The 17,500-nt window shown below is 35.5% G+C and overlaps 1 protein-coding gene across 1 annotated transcript in view; it reads left to right on the top strand.

The window, feature by feature from the left end:
- The window catches only part of LOC136842797 (polycystin-2-like protein 1), a 20,128-nt gene extending 3,046 nt beyond the window's left edge, over positions 1-17,082 (top strand). The window contains exons 4-15 of the mRNA XM_067110646.1: positions 1,240-1,339; positions 3,517-3,655; positions 5,987-6,092; positions 6,579-6,697; positions 8,141-8,212; positions 9,997-10,199; positions 10,978-11,041; positions 11,859-12,068; positions 13,778-14,053; positions 14,722-14,831; positions 15,352-15,471; positions 16,883-17,082. Of these exons, the coding sequence (XP_066966747.1) occupies positions 1,240-1,339; positions 3,517-3,655; positions 5,987-6,092; positions 6,579-6,697; positions 8,141-8,212; positions 9,997-10,199; positions 10,978-11,041; positions 11,859-12,068; positions 13,778-14,053; positions 14,722-14,831; positions 15,352-15,471; positions 16,883-16,963 (1,600 nt within the window). The 3' untranslated portion in view covers positions 16,964-17,082. The remainder of the gene's footprint in view (positions 1-1,239; positions 1,340-3,516; positions 3,656-5,986; positions 6,093-6,578; positions 6,698-8,140; positions 8,213-9,996; positions 10,200-10,977; positions 11,042-11,858; positions 12,069-13,777; positions 14,054-14,721; positions 14,832-15,351; positions 15,472-16,882) is intronic.
- The last annotated feature ends 418 nt before the right edge of the window (positions 17,083-17,500 follow it).

The following is a 17,500-nucleotide window of genomic DNA, read 5'->3' on the forward strand; positions in this document are numbered from 1 at the left end:
TTTTTTTGGTGATAAAAGCAAATTATTTGAATATTCTAGTTTTACAGGTAAGAAGAAAAGTTAATTATTCGCCTGAAATTTTCAGATTTTTAGTCTTCTGTAAAAGAAAACTATTGTGCCGGCTTTGTTTGTCCGTCCACACTTTATTCTGTCCACACTTTTTTTCTGTCCGCCCTCAGATCTTGAAAACTACTAAGGCTAGAAGGCTGGAAATTGTTAAGTTGATCATCCGCCCTCCAATCATTAAACATACCAAATTGCAACCCTCTAGCCTTAGTATTTTTTATTTAATTTAAGGTTAAAGTTAGCCATAATCGTGCTTCTGGCAACGACATAGGATAGGCCACCACCGACCCGTGGTTAAAGTTTCATGGGCCGTGGTTCATACAGCATTATACCGAGATCACCGAAAGATAGATCTATTGTTGTCCTTGATTATACGCTGTAGCGGTTGTACAGAAAACTCGATTGCGCCGAAGAAGCTTCGGCCCATTTTTTACTTGTTTGGTAGCCCAATCAAATTATTTGACACTTATAGTTTTACAGATAAGGAACATAATTACCTGTTTAATATTTTCAGCTTTTCAGGTAATCAAACCATATCATTTGATATGTACCACAAGTATAGGCAAAAATTCCTGATTGTCAATTTAATATTTTTCAGTTCTTCATATATAATAAAATATTCAGTTACTGACTTAATACTTTCCACCTTCCCAGGTGAGAGGAAATATGTAATTAAAATTCCTGTTGAAAATTCAGTTTTATGAATATGAAAAAATAGTTATGCATTTTTGGTTAAAAAAAAAAATTTAGGAAAATACATAACTGATTTAAAATCACCTTGAAAGATTAAAGAATATTACCGAAATCGGTACTGCTATCAACCCTATTCAATAAAATCATGATTAAGCCTAATCATAGTAACTACAAATACTCTTTTGTAATATTCATATATAAAGACACACGATAACTTGTTTACTATGAAGGAATATTAAAGAAATTAACAATAAAAAGAAACGACTACGCATTTATAAAGACACTCATGACATTTATTAGAAAGGAATATTATAGATATTTATATATATATAAAAAAAAAGAAACGCATTAATAAAACTTTTAAGAGTCTGCGACAAATTCCAGCTCATATGAATATGAAAATATTCAAAACGCTGTAACGTGTATCATTCAAAAACGACCCTAATTTTTTTTTTTTTTTTTTTTTTTGCCTCCTCCTAGTTATGTCGGACCCTCGGCCGTGTGGATCATATTTTGCGAGGTCATGGTGCTCGTTTTCATCATCATTTTCTTCGTGAGAATTTTCAAGAAGCTCCGAAGGGTAGGTCACGTTAAATGTCCGTATTCTGTGTGTTGGTTTCTGAATATTTGTAATTGTTTGAGCCCTGTATATATATACTGTACACACGTATATATGTATATATATATATATATATATATATATATATATATATATGTGTGTGTGTATATATATATATATATTATATTTATATATATATATATATATATATATATATATATATATATATATATTAGATATTGTATTGTATGTTACAGATTTATGTTTTGCCATTGTTGTCTCAGGCGTTTTTGTAGTAGTGAAAATATCTATTATTCGTATATCTTATTAGCAAACATATATACATATGTGTATGTATATATATTATATAATATATATATATATATATGTATGTATATGTATAAATATATGTATGTATATATATATATATATACATATATATGTATATATATATATATATATACTTACATATATTTATACATATAAAAAAGTTTTACTGATGAAATGTTATTATACATCTAATATATATATATATATATATATATATATATATATATATATATATATATATATATATATATATATATATATATATATATATATATATATTAGATGTATAAGTTAACATTTCATCAGTAAAATATGTATAAATATATAAGTAATATATATATATATATATATATATATATATATATATATATATATATATATATATATATATATATATATATACATATATATATATATATATATATATATATATATATATATATATATATATATATATATCACTTACATACATATATTTATACATATACATACATACATATATATATATACATACATACATATATATATATATATATATATATATATATATATATATATATATATATATATATATATATATATATATATTAGATGTATATGTTACTATTTCATCGGTAAAAAAATTTTTTTATAAACCTCCTTTCTCCCCCACATTCTAACTTCTTTTCTTTAGAGCCTCTATGGCTCAGTCGGTTACAGCAGCAGCTTCGGACTTCGTAGAGGTCTGTGGCGCGGGTTCAATCCGCAGCCGACTGATCAGAGAGGCAGACACTTTGCTATCCGTGTAGACATCCCGGGATTATATATGTAATCAACGGATAGGTTTGCTTAAAAGCAAATGGGTGTTACAGACTAAATACACACACAAAACAAAGCCACTACAACACCTTCTAAAAAACATAACAAACATCTCACACGTCTCGAACTCTCGCCCTACCCGCGCAACAACTTCTCGCTGCTGGGAAGAAAGGGCGTTGGGTCGGGTCAGACATGAAACATACGCTACCGGGGTCTAAGCGATGTCAGGCAGGGCAGCCGATCGAGACCACAGGTCTACCCCAAAGCCAAATCAAAAAGTCCTTCAAAAGAAGGCATCGTGCTTACCCTATACAAAAATGGGAAAAAAGCACGTTAAAAGAAGAAGAAGGCTTCTAACTTCTTTTCTTTAATCTCTAAAGTAACTTTAATCCCAGTTCGACCTCTTCGTGTCGTCTTTGTTTCTTTCTCTCTGTTCTTCCTCCCTTTTCGCATTTTGATAGTTCTCTTCCTTTTCCTTCTGTCACTTAATTCTTCTATCCCTCCGTTTCAACGTCAGCTTCATGTGTAATTAGATCTGTTTGCTTCAGGATGTCCGCTCTTATCCTAACCCGAATTCCACAGGGTTACTTCAGATTCTCACTGTATGGCGTGCCCCGCACACATATACATATATATGTATATATATATATATATATATATATATATATATATATATATATATATATATATATATATATATATATACTTACACACACGTATACAGTATATATATATATATATGTATATATATATATATATATATATATATATATATATATATATATATATATATATGTATGTATGTATATATATTGTATGTGTGCATGAGTATGTGTGTGCATATGTGAAATCATAATAGAAAACTTTCCAAATATGAATTAAATCACAATTTTTTTAAAATTTCACTTCCGTCCTTAAAAAATAAAAGCGGAAACGATTACATCAACCTTCAATTAAAGAACCCTTCAAAATACTAAACACTGGAGTAGGATACTGTCCTAATTCCTAATTCGTCATTCCTACTAATTCCTGATTCCGCGAGGGACTAATTTCCTCATTTCTCTTTGAAGCAAAAGAAAGAGTACCTGCAGAGCTTTTGGAATTCGCTGGAGTTGTGCAAGGTGATCCTGAGTATTGTCGCCATTGTCATGTACGCCATGAAGAACGCCTACGTCAAGCTCACCCTCGGCGATATAGCTGCTCGCGAAGGTGACTTTTTTTTTTTGTTTGTTTTCGCTTTTCGTTAAGAGAGTCTGTATTGTTGAGTGGGATTTTGCTTATACAAATGCTTTCTTTCTTTCTATATTTATTTTTTCTTTCGTTCCTTCTTTTTTCTTTCTTCTTCTTCTTCTTCTTCTTCTTCTCCTCCTCCTTTTCTCTCTCTCTCTCTCTTGCTTATACAAAGAATTCTTTCTTTCTTTCTTCTTCTTCTTCTTCTTCTTCTTCTTCTTCTTCTTCTTCTTCTTCTTCTCTCTCTCTCTCTCTCTCTCTCTCTCTCTCTCTCTCTCTACGACTAATATCTTGTATCATTGACTACATTTTTGGTGAACAAATCCCTCTTCCTTAATTCTTTCCTTCCTTCTCTCTCTCTCTCTCTCTCTCTCTCTCTTATGACTAATGTCTTGTATTATTGTCTACATTTTTTGGAGAACAAATCCTCTTCCTTCCTTCCTTCCTTCCTTCCTTCCTTCCTTCCTTCCTTCCTCTCTCTCTCTCTCTCTCTCTCTCTCTCTCTCTCTCTCTCTCTCTCTCTCTCTCTCTCTCTGTGTCTTTGTGGGACTAGTATCCTGAATCATTGTCTAGAATCTTCATTAAACAAAATCTCTCTCTCTCTCTCTCTCTCTCTCTCTCTCTCTCCTGCCCTTTTCCAGCTGCAACAGTCTGTCTAATTGTTTACTCTTGACGGCCACGCGAACTGTATAACAGCGGAATAAAAAGTGAGATCGAGCCCCCGAGCTTTCACTTACTTTCCGTCCTGGAGTGTCGTAACCTTAATTTCGGATGCAGTAGTTCCTCCGAAACTTCTTCCTTAAGACTTGTTTGCGACTGTAAACTTGTTAAAAGTTAGTGGCGAGCCCGGGCCGAGGGGAGGCGTTTTCACAACCCGAATCAAGTTTTAACAACTTCACGAGACCCGAGATCGACTTTGTTTTAGCTCCGTCCCTTCCTCTCGCGCGCCTTTAATGTGGTGCCTGTTATAGCAGCCTCTTCCTCAGGTTCCCCGTAGGGGTTAAGTGCCGTCAGTTCACCTCATGTGGTGGGCAGTAGGCTAGGCGTTACTTAAGGTTCTTTGCAGCGTGCCTTCGGGCCCTAGCTGCAACCCCTTTCGTTCCTTTTCCTGTACCTCTTTTCATATTCTCTTTCTTCCATCTGACTTTCCAGCCTCTCCTAACAATTGTTTCATAGTGCAACTGCGAGGTTTTCCTCCTGTTACACCTTTCAAACCTTTTACTGTCAGTTTCCCCTTCAGCTCTGAATGAACTCATAGGTCCCAGTACTTGGCCTGTTGCCTAAATTCTGTATTCAATTTTATTCATTTCTTCCTTTTCTGAGTTCACGTAAGGGGAGGCGGAGGGGGGGGGGGGGAAGATGGTGGGTTGCGGTCAGTGCACCTCACTCGGTGTACTGTAGGCATTCCTTGAGGTCCTTTGCGGCGTCCCTTCCTTTTACTCTATCTCTATTCATATTCTATGTCTTCCATCCTACTCTCCACCATCTGATAATTATTTCATAGTGCAACTACGAGGTTTTCCTCCTGATACACTTATCAAACCTTCTTTACTGTCAGTTTCCCTTTCAGCGCTGAATGACCTCATAGGTGCTAGTGTTTGGCCTTTTGCCTAAATTTTATACTCTAATTCCAATTCTAGTTCCTTGGCTTAGGTCGGATTGAAAGAAGGGAGTGTTTGGAGTAAAATTAAGATAAATATTTATTGTGAGTGTGTATGTAGCCTATGTATATATGTATATGTTTCGGTTTTCCTTACCTGTGGACACGGCAATAACTTAAGTCGCCTTTTTTACTTGTATCAGCATTTCCTTTTACAGGGAAAATACTGCTGATGTTGTGATATGTGAAAGAAATCCTCTTGGGAAATATATTTCTCCAGTGCTCAGTTTCAGACATTTATTCCCTCTAAAAGATACGCATGGAACGGAAAAATGCAAAACAAATTGTGAAAATAATATTATATTAGACAGGAAGTTTAAACATTTCACTGATTCCTTTTAAAAAACAAGCGTGTGACAAAATAATATTAAAAATAATATTATATTAGACAGGAAATTAAAATATTTCACTGATTCCTTTTAAAAAACATGCGTGTGACAAAAGCAAAACGAATTGTAAAAATAATATATTGTCAAAATAATGTTATATTAGAAAGAAAATGTAAAAATTTCACTGATTACTTTTAAAAACATGCGTGACAAAAGCAAAACAAATTGTGAAAATAATATTATATGATAGGAAATTTAACTTTGCGTCACTGATCACAGAAAAAGGAGTTGAGTTAGTTGCTTGTCCTTTCTGTCACTTAGGCGAGTTCATGAACTTCCAGAGACTGGCTCTCTGGAACGAGACCTTCATATACCTGATTTCCTTCGTGTGTTTCATCAGCATACTGGAATGCCTCCATCTTCTAAGGTACGTTGTTACAATTAATTTGTGAATGCGCACTTTTAATTACTAATTAGAGCAGTTGCTTAGTTAATTTTGCAAGCTCGATGAAATCGTCCTGAAAACTTGTCAAAGACATGATATTGCAATAAAGTTGTGAATACGCGGTTTGAAGTACTAATTAGAACAGTTGCTTAATTTTGCCAGCTCATTGAAATCGTCCTGAAAACTGTAAGAAATGACCTGACATGACCTAACTGGTCGATTGTACGAGAATTATTAGCTATCCACTCAATAGAATCCAATGAGAAACTACAATGTTTCTGTGTGGTAGAAATCTGTGCCGATAATAAATATTACCTATTTTATATATTCCTCTTGCCATGTTGACGAGATATTGGAATGATTTAGCATAATGTTTATTCATCTCTCTCTCTCTCTCTCTCTCTCTCTCTCTCTCTCTCTCTCTCTCTCTCTCTCTCTCTCTCTCTCTCTCTCTCTCCCCGAAAACAGATTCAACGTGAAGATGTCGATGCTGGCTCGTACCCTCCGATATTGCTCAGCTCAGATGTTTACGTTTTCCATCACATTCCTGACGTCGTTCTTGGCCTTTGTCCAATTTGCTTACATAGGTGAGTGAATTCCTTTGTCATCAGAATTCCCGTCACTCACGCGAACGTTCCTTTGTCAAGGGGATCGTTCTTCGCCTGCGAATCTGTGTCTGTCAGTCGAGTCTGTGTGTCTCTCTCTCCCTTTGTCCAGTGAGCTTTTGTTTGTGTTGCTTAAGTTCCTTTGTCAAGTAAACCTTTTATTATCAATGAATGTTTCTTTGTCAGCTAAGTCCTTTATGGTAGGGAAAGCTTCCATTGTCAAGAGTATTGTCTTTGTCAGGTTAGTCTCTCTTTGTCAGGTAAAATGGAATTTTCTTTGTTTAGGTGAATTTTCTTCGTCAAGTCTTCGGTTTTCTTGAGAGTTATTCTTGATCAAATGAACCTTTCCTTTTCAAGCGAATTTGCTTTTTTACCCTTAAATTTTTCTTTATCTGTAAAGGAAATAAGGAACTGCTGGGTTATTTTATTTTAATTACTGAGAGTTTTTTTCTTAATTATTTTATCTCATCTAAGATGACTTGTTGTTCCTCTGTTTCATAGAATTTTCTGTACTCGTTTGCAAATATAGAATTAGAGGAATTTAAACTTGCATTTATTCGTTGCTCCTCAAAATACCTTGTATTAGACTGATTATTTATCTGTATATACCGTTTGTTATTATTTAAGGTGGCTGATTATCTATACGTCCTATCCTCATTTGCGAATCAAGTCCAGTCGAATTCTTTAACAACTAATGAGAATTATTTCTTTTTCTCTGATCTTCGCTTGCAAGGCCCAATATTCTCCCCCGTAAGGGGGTAGTGTCGTCAGTGCACCTCATGGGTGCTCTGTAGGCATTACTAAAATTTCTTTGTAGCGTCCCTTCGGCCCCTAGCTGCAACCCCTTTTATTCCTTTTACTGCACCTCCATTCATATTATCTTTCTTCCATCGTACTATCCACCCTCTCCTAACAATTATTTCATAGGGCAACTGCGAGGTTTTCCTCATGTTACACCTTTCAAGCCTACCTACTCTCAATTTCCTCTCCAGCGTTGAATGACCTTATGAGTCCCAGCGCTTGGCCTTTGGCCCAAACTATGTATTTCATTCAATTCCAATATTCTAATACAACTTCTGCCGCCTTCAGTAAACTTTCTCCACTTCCCGTGATTAAAAAAATAATGAAAGAAATAAATGACATCTTTACAGCTTCATCGCAAAACTTTGCAATTTTAAGTTACCTACATAACTGTTTTATAATTTAGCAGCGCAATTTTAAGTTACCTACATAACTGTATTATAATTTTGCAGTGCAATTTTAAGTTACTTACACAACTGTTTTATAATTTTGCAGCGCAGTTTTAAGTTACCTACATAACTGTTTTATAATTTTGCAGCGCAATTTTAAGTTACCCACATAACTGTTTTATAATTTTGCAGCGCAATTTTAAGTTACCTACATAACTGTTTTATAATTTTGCAGCTTTCAGCCCCGGGATGGGGGTCTACAAGAACTTCATCACCGCTATAGAAAGTATGCTGGGGCATTTGTTGGGTAAGGCACTGTATGTGTTATTATGCCATAGATTATATTTTATATGTATATATATATATACATGTATTATGTCAGTATATATTAATAACAGGACTTCATCTAAACAGGATGATATCTAACGGAGACTTGTATGTATGTATATATATATATATATATATATATATATATATATATATATATATATATATATATATATATATATATATATATATATATATATATGTGTGTGTGTGTGTGTGTGTGTGTGTGTATGTGTGTGTGGAATTTTTATCACACCGTGATTTATATACAATCATGAAGCTACAAATGTTGTTTAATATCAAATTCACGCTCCACCGATCCATTTATCACTTATAAATTCCCCTTCAGTAATAATTCCCCATCGGGGATATTCCTGAAGTAGCGTGAATTTGATATTAAACAACATTTGTAACTCCATGATTATATATATATATATATATATATATATATATATATATATATATATATATACATATATATATATATATATATATTAACTTTATCACATACACAGTTGTTCTGTGCGTTAGTAGAATTACTAAAAGGACCTCATTCAAACTTTTTCTGAATAAATACTCCATTAGATACCACCCAGTTTGAATGAGGCCCTTTTAGTAGTATATATATATATACATATATATATGTATACATACATATATATATATATGTATATACTTTATGTATATTATATATATTATATATATACATATGTATAATTCCTCAGGTATATCTTTATTTATTAAAAGACCGTTGCCCCTCAAAGAGCGGCGCTTCAAAGACGTTGTCCCTAAAGGAAGGCTACTTCAAAGAAAAATGGGGTATTCCTTACCCCATTCAACTTTTTCAGCTGCTGAGTTATCGTTATAAGAAACTCTCTTCACTAAAATGCCTCCCTTTGAAGAAAGAAAAGAAAAAAAAGGCTTATGGCTCCCTTTCCTTAGATTAAAATTTTCAAAGGGCTTAGAATAGTTTCAGTTTGTTTTTGAATAATAAACATTCATCGTTTTTATGTTTTCAGTTCAGTGGTTTTTTTTATTCGAGTGTTGTTTTTGTGCATTAAATCCAGTGTATGAATCATTAGAAATTTCTTTGAGAATAATAATTGATTTAAAATTGCAAGCTACAGAAATACTGACAGCAGTGAATCTCATCCTTGCTTCATTTAAAGTGTAATCATCTTTATGTATATTTTATTTATACAAGCCTTCACTTTCAAATTTGTATAAACATGATTCAGGCATGTCACTTTATAAATGAACTTTTTTTCTTATTTGCAAAAAACTCAGTAGCAAGGTTTTGTGAACGTTCCCTGAATGATGAGGTAAAAAGAAGCCTTGAAGTGGATTTCGGATATACATACCTTATTAAATGTGTAGTTTTTATTCATTTATCTGATCCCATTACAGCCTCCCCCAACTTCCTCCGTAGGGAGGTCCTTTACAACGTCCCTTCGACCCCTAGCTGCAACCCCTTTTGATGTACCTCCGTTCATATTCTCTTTCTTCCATCTTACTTTCCACCCTCTCTAACAATTGTTTCATAGTGCAAATGCGAGTTTTCCTCCTGTTGCATTTAAAAATCCTTTTTACTCTCAATTTCCCCTTCAGCGCTGAATAACCTCATAGGTCCTGGCAATTGGCCCTTGGCCTAAATTTTTATTCTATTCCATTACAGCCTCAAGCTATTAATTGCACCTCCCATAATTTACGATCCTCTGCAGCTATTATTATACTCTAGATTTACCCAGTGAATGATGCCCCCAGGTGACATCGACCTGGTGTACATGAGAGATCAGTACGGATGGTTCGGGGTGTCCTTTTACTTCACCTTCATCTTCGTCATGACGTTCATCGTCCTCAACATGTTCTTCACCATCCTGGGAGACGCCTTCTCCGTCACGAAGGAAGAGATCGCGACCGAGAAGAACCAGTACGAACTCCTCAACTTCATCACAGGGCTGGTGAAGGTGAGCCGAGACCATCTGGATTTGCGAAGCGTCTCAACTATAAAAGTACCTTGGGTCACCTCTTTCTTGGGGTGCTTGTTAGGATGATTTTCTTCCTTTTTTACGAAATGTTTCATATGAAAAGTTTCTTCAAGTCACTACTACTGTTTTGTTGAAGACATAATGTAATTCTAGTCTTTCACTTATTTGGGCCAATAATTTATACTTTTCCTTTTCTTTCTTGCAAAACGTCTGAAGGACAAACGTACTGTGGGTCACCTCTGTCTTGGTGTGTTTATTAGAATTTCTTTTCCGTCTTTCAGAACATCTCAAGTATAAAAGTACCCTGAGTCACCTTTATCTTGGCGTGTTTATTTGAATATTTTTTCCTTTTCTTTCTTGCAGAACATCTCAAGTATAAAGGTACCATGGGTCACATCTACCTTGGTGTGTTTATTAGAATGCTTTTCCTTTTTCTTTCTTGCAGAACATCTCAAGCATAAGAGTACCCTGGGTCATCTCTTGTCTTGGCTTGCTTATTAAAATTCGTAAATTCTCTCTCTCTCTCTCCTTTTTTTTTTACGAATGGTCTCATGAATAGTTGCCTCAAGTTAATTCTACTGTTTTATTGAAGACAATATATAATTCTGGCCTTGCCCTTTTTTGAGCAGATAATTTATGAAAATAAAAACTACTAATTTATCGCTAATGACAGTTGCGATTAAGTATCAGGATACAGTTGATAGACAAGACTGAATTACCCATTAAAAAATAAATGTTTTCTTCTGCTGTTTATTAGGACATGCTTGGTATGAGAACGGCAGCAGAGAGAGAGGCTGAGTTGAACGATGAAGAAAACGAGGGTAAGAAATTATCAGAATTTTTTTAAACTGAAGTGAATTCAAAGGAAATCAGAAGAGGAGCGTGGCAATGTACAGCTCTGAGTCCGAAAAATACCAAAGCATAGTGAAGTTACTTTCGCATCTCAAGGATACGAATTAGCATACATTATGGCTGAATTCTCTGCCGGAACGAGCAGCCTATAGTAGTGACTCTGGTTATTCGGTAACTCCCTTTCCATTGCAAATATCGCATTCTGAACTTGCTTTCGAGTTTCAAGTACATTCAGCTCAAAAATGCTGCGAAGATTTTTACAGATTTTACTTCTTATGTCTACGTGACTTTCTTAAATCTTATCAGCTTGCTGTTGCGATTTCACGTGAAAGAAATTCGTGGATAGAGAATAAATAAGAATATTTTTGACAAGTACAACAACAATAGCAACAACAACAGTAATAATAATAATAATAATAATAATAATAATAATAATAATAATATTATTATTATTATTAGGAGTAATCATAGGAATATGCTCTCCTATGAATATATATTTTATGACAAGTCTTGTGCCTTGTTCCCTTAACCTATTGAAAAATAGATGGGAAAGGAAAGGTTTACCCATTACTGATGACAGGCAAATAAGCATAAAGTATTTCAGAAGTCAGTACCGTAACAAAAACACTTAACGAATTGGAAACGGTGAGAAACCTTTATTCTAATAGTAAAAAAACATTTTGCTGTTTATGTAGACTCTTATTAGAAAACATGGAGTAATGAGTAATATTTTTCTATAGTCTGCAACTTATATTTACTCTGCCACTTCCTGTTGTCAATTTCCAGAAGAGACCCCAATCGAGGAACTCTCAGTACCCACCCTGTCGGTCGACGATGCTGACGCCCTCGAGGACGAAGGAGCTGAAGACGGTTCCAAGGATAAGGAAGGAGGTGTTCCTGGAATTGCCATTTACACGGCGCCAACAACTCCCCCGCCTACACAGGCCTCTGCTCATCCTCAACCTCATCCTCCTTCCTCTATGCTCTCGATTCCAGGTCAGTTGTTGACTTTGTATAGGATGAGTTCTGCTCATCCTCATTCTAATCCTCCTTCCTCAATGCTCTCGATTCCAGGTCAGTTGTGTACTTTGTTGAGGATGAGTTCTGCTCATCCTCATTCTCATCATGCTGTCTATTCCAGGTCAATTTTGAGTTCGTATAGGATCGGTTTTTGCTGATCCTTATCCCTCATCCTCATCCTCCTTCGTCTTTGCTCGCGATTCCGGGTCAGTTTTGATTTCTTTTAGTGTCGGTTTTGCTCATCCTTATCCCTCATCCTCATCCTAATTCTTCTATGCCATCGATTGCAGGTCAGTTTTTTTACTTCGTTTAGGATCACTTCATCCTCGTCCTCATTCTCATCCTCCTTCCTCAATGTTGTCCATTCCAGGTCAGTTTTGATTTCGTTAAGGATCAGTTCTGCTCATCCTCATCCTCCTTCCTCTATACTCTGGATTCCAGGTCAGTTTTGAGTTCGTATAGGATCATTTTTGATCATCCTTATCCCTCATCCTCATCCTACTTCCGCTATGCTCTCGATTCCAGGTCAGTTTTGATTTCGTCCAGGACCAGTTCGAACGCGGGTCAGAATTTATATGAGGTAAAGTCACGCCCTATTTCGACTTTGCCTAAAATTCGTACGGTTGGTGTTGGACCAGTGTAAAGAGAGAATGTCAGCGCTGAATGACCTCATAGGTCCCAGCGCTTGGCCTTTGTCCTAAATTCTATATTCCAATTCCAGTGTAAAGAGAAGTGCTGTGTTTAGATGTTTTCATTCGCTTCTTTCTGTAACAATTTTGATAGCTCAGGCCCTTGATGTGGATGAAGATTTTGCTCAAACTGCAAATTCATTGAATACGAAAGTATAGCCAATACAGGTGGTAGTTAACCTCAGAAACAACTGCAGAATAAATTAGATATTGTATGCCCGACATTGCATTCATTTGAAATTAAGCTTTTTTTATGGTATTTTTTGAAATGGGTTTTAAAATTTCTCTCCTTGGCAATGTTAGCTGATGATTTTAAATAACATGCTATGAGAAATTCAAAACGGTAATGTATTGTTTTATTTTATTTTTTATGTAAATCAGAATTAGTGGATTATTGTATTATGCGTGGAAGAATACATGAGATGACGCTTAAAAAATGTTATTAATTACAATAATCGGTTATGAGATTAGCAGAATCCCATATCGCGGCCGTGGTCGTTCTCATGATTGGTAGTAATTAGATAATGGATCTGATGCCAAGGGAACAAGACTGTGGCTAGAATACTGAAAATATCACCGCAGTATTCTGTCGTTTTCTCTATTATGAAAGCGTTTTGCATCAAGAAAAAAGTTCTTTTGTAAAACACTGCTTATCTGCAACCCCTTTCGTTCCTTTTACTGTACCTCCGATCATACTATCTTTCTTACATCTTACTTTCCACTCTTGTCGTAACAATTGTTTCATAGTGTAGCTGCAAGGTTTGCCTCCTGTTACACCTTTAAAAACCTTGTTTACCCTCAATTTCCCTGTAAGCGTTGAATGACCCCATAGGTTCCAGCTCTTGGCCTTTGGTTTAAATTTTGTATTCCATTCCATTTCTAACAGTTTATAGGCTTTTATGATAATCTCATTGTTCAAAATTCAAAGAAATACTCAGACTATTACCTCGATAATTTAGCAAATATGAAAACCTAATCTGAGTCATTAAATTTAAGGAATGGGCGACGGCCTTCCGGAAAATCCAAGGGCCCTTCAACCAGGGCGTCTTCAAAGCTCCTCCTCCAGCAGCGTCAGTGGATCAACCCCTCCAAGTCCAGGGAAGTCTGTTTTAAAGTCGACGCCCTCCGAGTCCGACTCGGGCGTTGTTTCCGACTCGGGAGAACTTCCTGGGGCTGTGGATGCCCCACCTGTGACCGACGACTCACAACAGGCTTCTCAGAAGGTCCTGAGTTTCGAGGTCCCTCCTCCAGCTTGCTACATTCCTCCTGGAGGTGAGTTTCGAGTAGTAGTAGTAGTAGTAGTAGTAGTAGTAGTAGTATTAGGTGAGGGTAATCAGCATCCCCTCCTTTCATTTATGTCTTGCATAACTGATCATATTACCTTTGACGCTAATTGTGGCAGCCAGGTTACCTCGTGTCTTGTTTGAGAATAGCTTTCCCCTTCTGAAGATATTTGCTATTATGGAAATACCTCGCAGGACCCGTTGCTCATCTGTCAATCACGAGATCCTTCCGATAGGTGGTGAGCGTTACATTGCAGCAGGATTTTCATTTCCAAATGATAAGTCTGTTCTCAGTTTAGCAGTAAGGAAACTTGGCTCACTGAACCACTTTGTTGTGGCTAAGAATGAACAGAGAAGAAAATGGTATTTTTATCGTTGGCAATAATTTCCAGACTTTCGGGTCTATAAAAGACAATGTATTTTCAGATAAAATACTCACTAACACAATCATCCTCTCATTACGCTTGATTTCATGAACTGCGATGTTTTTAATTTCATTGTTTAACCTGAGCAGACAAAACATCCAGTTTAGGTATACTGTATATCTAAATAAACTTGTCTTTAAACCCTATTTAATTATTCTAACTGATCTATTGAATTATGTAGTCTATATATTTTGTTTGTATTCGTTAACTTACTTTTTTATTTTAATGTCAGAGCAAAATGGGAACTTAGCCTTGTCTGGGAAGGATGCCTTCGTCAGTTTCACCCACGTACCTGACATTTCGACGCTTTATTTTAGTTCTACAACTACTGAACCACTGGCGGTAAGATTTTCTCTCTCTCTCTCTCTCTCTCTCTCTCTCTCTCTCTCTCTCTCTCTCTCTCTCTCTCTCTCTCTCTCTCTCTCTTATAATAAATAATTCGTATTTTTCTTCTTGACTCACTGTCTTTGTCGTTCCTCTTCTTCCTTTAAATAAATAAATCGAACGAAGCAGGTTTAGATACTATTTTGTGTGAGGGATGGGCTGCTGGCTGGTAGCATGTACATGACTTTTGAAATATTAAAAACAAGGGACTTCTAAGTTCCTTATTTTAAATATTACAGCTCTTTTGAATTTGCCCTGATTTACAGATACAAAGTTAAAACTCTCTCTGCATATTTCAGAGGTTTTCGCGTTTCTTAATTTGCATTAATATGGTGATGAAAATTCAAATTTCAAATTTCTGTCAGTTTTCAAGATTTTACCGTTTCTGCAGCCTTAATCCAGTGATGAAAATTTACAATAAAGGCTTATTGATTTTTTCGGTTTTTTTTTTTTTTTTTTTTTTTTTTTTTTTACACAGGTTGGAAGTATCTCAGGAGGCAAATGTGGAAATCCGGGAGGCCTAAAGGACCCCCCAAGGCCTCTGTCTGCCTCCTTCCTGGCTGGGATCGAAGCGCCCGAGACACCTGTACCAAGTCAGGTAATTCTTAGTCTTTATGTTTTTTCATTAACTTTTTATTTCAGGAGAAAATGGCTCCACCGAATGCAGTGAATTCATTGCACAAGGACGGATGACAAAACCAACAAGAAAATCTTGTGTGGATTTTGCCAAAAAAATGTAATTTTCCTTTTGTGCTTAAACACAGTCGATGATAAAAACCTTCCTTTTTTACCTGAACACAACCGGTGACAAAACAGAAAGCTTGTATTCAGTCTATCAAAGAAAAAAGTTTTAATTCTTTACCCAAACACAATCGATGACAAAGGAGAGACTTTGTGTACAATTTGCCAAAGAAAAACGTAATTTTCTTTTGATACCTAAACACAATCGTTGTCACGCCAAAAAAAAAAAAAAACTTGTGTGCATTTTGCCAAAGACATAAGTAATTTTCCTTTTTTTTACCTGAACACAATCGATGGCACAAAAAAAGCCTTGTGTGCATCCTACCACAGAAAAATGTAGTTTTCCTCTTTTTCCTAAAACAATCGTAACTTCTGACAACTAAGCATTACTTGATGCACCGGAGCATGAAAAAGCAGTCATCTACACATCTCACGTAATATATATGATTGCCAGTCATTCCACCTCTGTAACTACTTCAAATACAGCGTAGATGAACTCAAACGTAATATTAGGATTCTCAGCCTCCGATTGAAACATCCATGATAAAGTATTCTTTACTCTTTGAGTGACTGCTGGTCGTTATGAATTCAAAATACGCCTTTAGACAGCCATTCACTATTCATCAAAAGCGAAAGCCAATACTTGCCTTGGATTTAAAGAAACTCCATCGCTATTTCTCTCTCAAACTCAATACTTTGAATATAATAATCAGTTTTGAAAGCTCTCTCGTTTACTGTGGAGATTCTCAAACAGATCAATTGAACAATTATGCTGCTAGTGTGAATTTTAACGTATTATTCATCATGATATCTTCACCAATAAACAGAAATGATGAATGATGAATAATGGTCACCGATCTAAAATAAAATCATGCAGCCTGAAAGCTTAGACAACTTAACTGAAATAACGAGTTATGATGGAAACGATTCCTGTTGGGGGTAGTACCGTCAGTACACCTCGCACTGTGCACTGTAGGCATAACCTAAGCTTCTTTGCAGATCCCTTCGGCCCCTAGCTACAACCCCTTTCATTCCTTGTAACGTACCTCCGTTCATATTCTCTTTCTTCCATCTTTCTGTCCACCCTCTCCTAACAGTTGTTTCATAGTGCAACTGTGAGGTTTTTCTCCTGTTGCACCTTTCAAACCTCTTTATTTTCAATTTCGCTTCAGATCTGAATGACCACATAGGTCCCAGCGCTTGGTCTTTGGCCTGAATTTTATATTCCATTCCATTCCATTAATAAACGATCTTTTTCCATCTCACAGGTGGCGACAATCTTGAGTAAACTGGAGACTATGGAAAGTCTTTTACAAAGCGCCGTCGGTACTTCGCCCCTTGATGGTTAAGTTGATGTTTACTCTACAAGGAAAACATGTTGGAGCCAAGTTAGTAAGCTGGGCATGATGTAGGACAAGGATACTATTTGATTATTCCTCATTTTCATCATAGTTTTGTTTCACCTCCTCTCCCAGATACTGATTTTCTTTGGGTATATTTATGTGTTTTTTTTGTAGTTTCTGTAGTTCGAAAATGAATTAATTCACTCCTGAAACCATATACTTGTGATACAGTATTGGAGGGAATAACATCAGTGTACCTGATTTCATTTAGTTTTGTAGTTTTTTTTTCATTTAGAAAAGTAATTATTGTATTTCTGTAAAGAAAATAAATGATTGTATTTCTGTAACCATTTACTTGTGATAGAGTATTGGGGGTAATAATATCAATGTGTTTGATTTCATTTAGTTTTGTAGTTTTTGTCAGTTAGAAGATAATGAATGTATCTGTAACCATGTACTTGTGGCACAGTATTGAAGTTAGTACCATCAGTTTACCTGATTTTATTTAGTTTTGTAGTTTTTTTTAGTTAGAAAATAGATGAA

Source organism: Macrobrachium rosenbergii, chromosome 10 (genome assembly GCF_040412425.1).
Source record: "Macrobrachium rosenbergii isolate ZJJX-2024 chromosome 10, ASM4041242v1, whole genome shotgun sequence".
In the NCBI taxonomy this organism is placed as follows: domain Eukaryota; kingdom Metazoa; phylum Arthropoda; class Malacostraca; order Decapoda; family Palaemonidae; genus Macrobrachium; species Macrobrachium rosenbergii.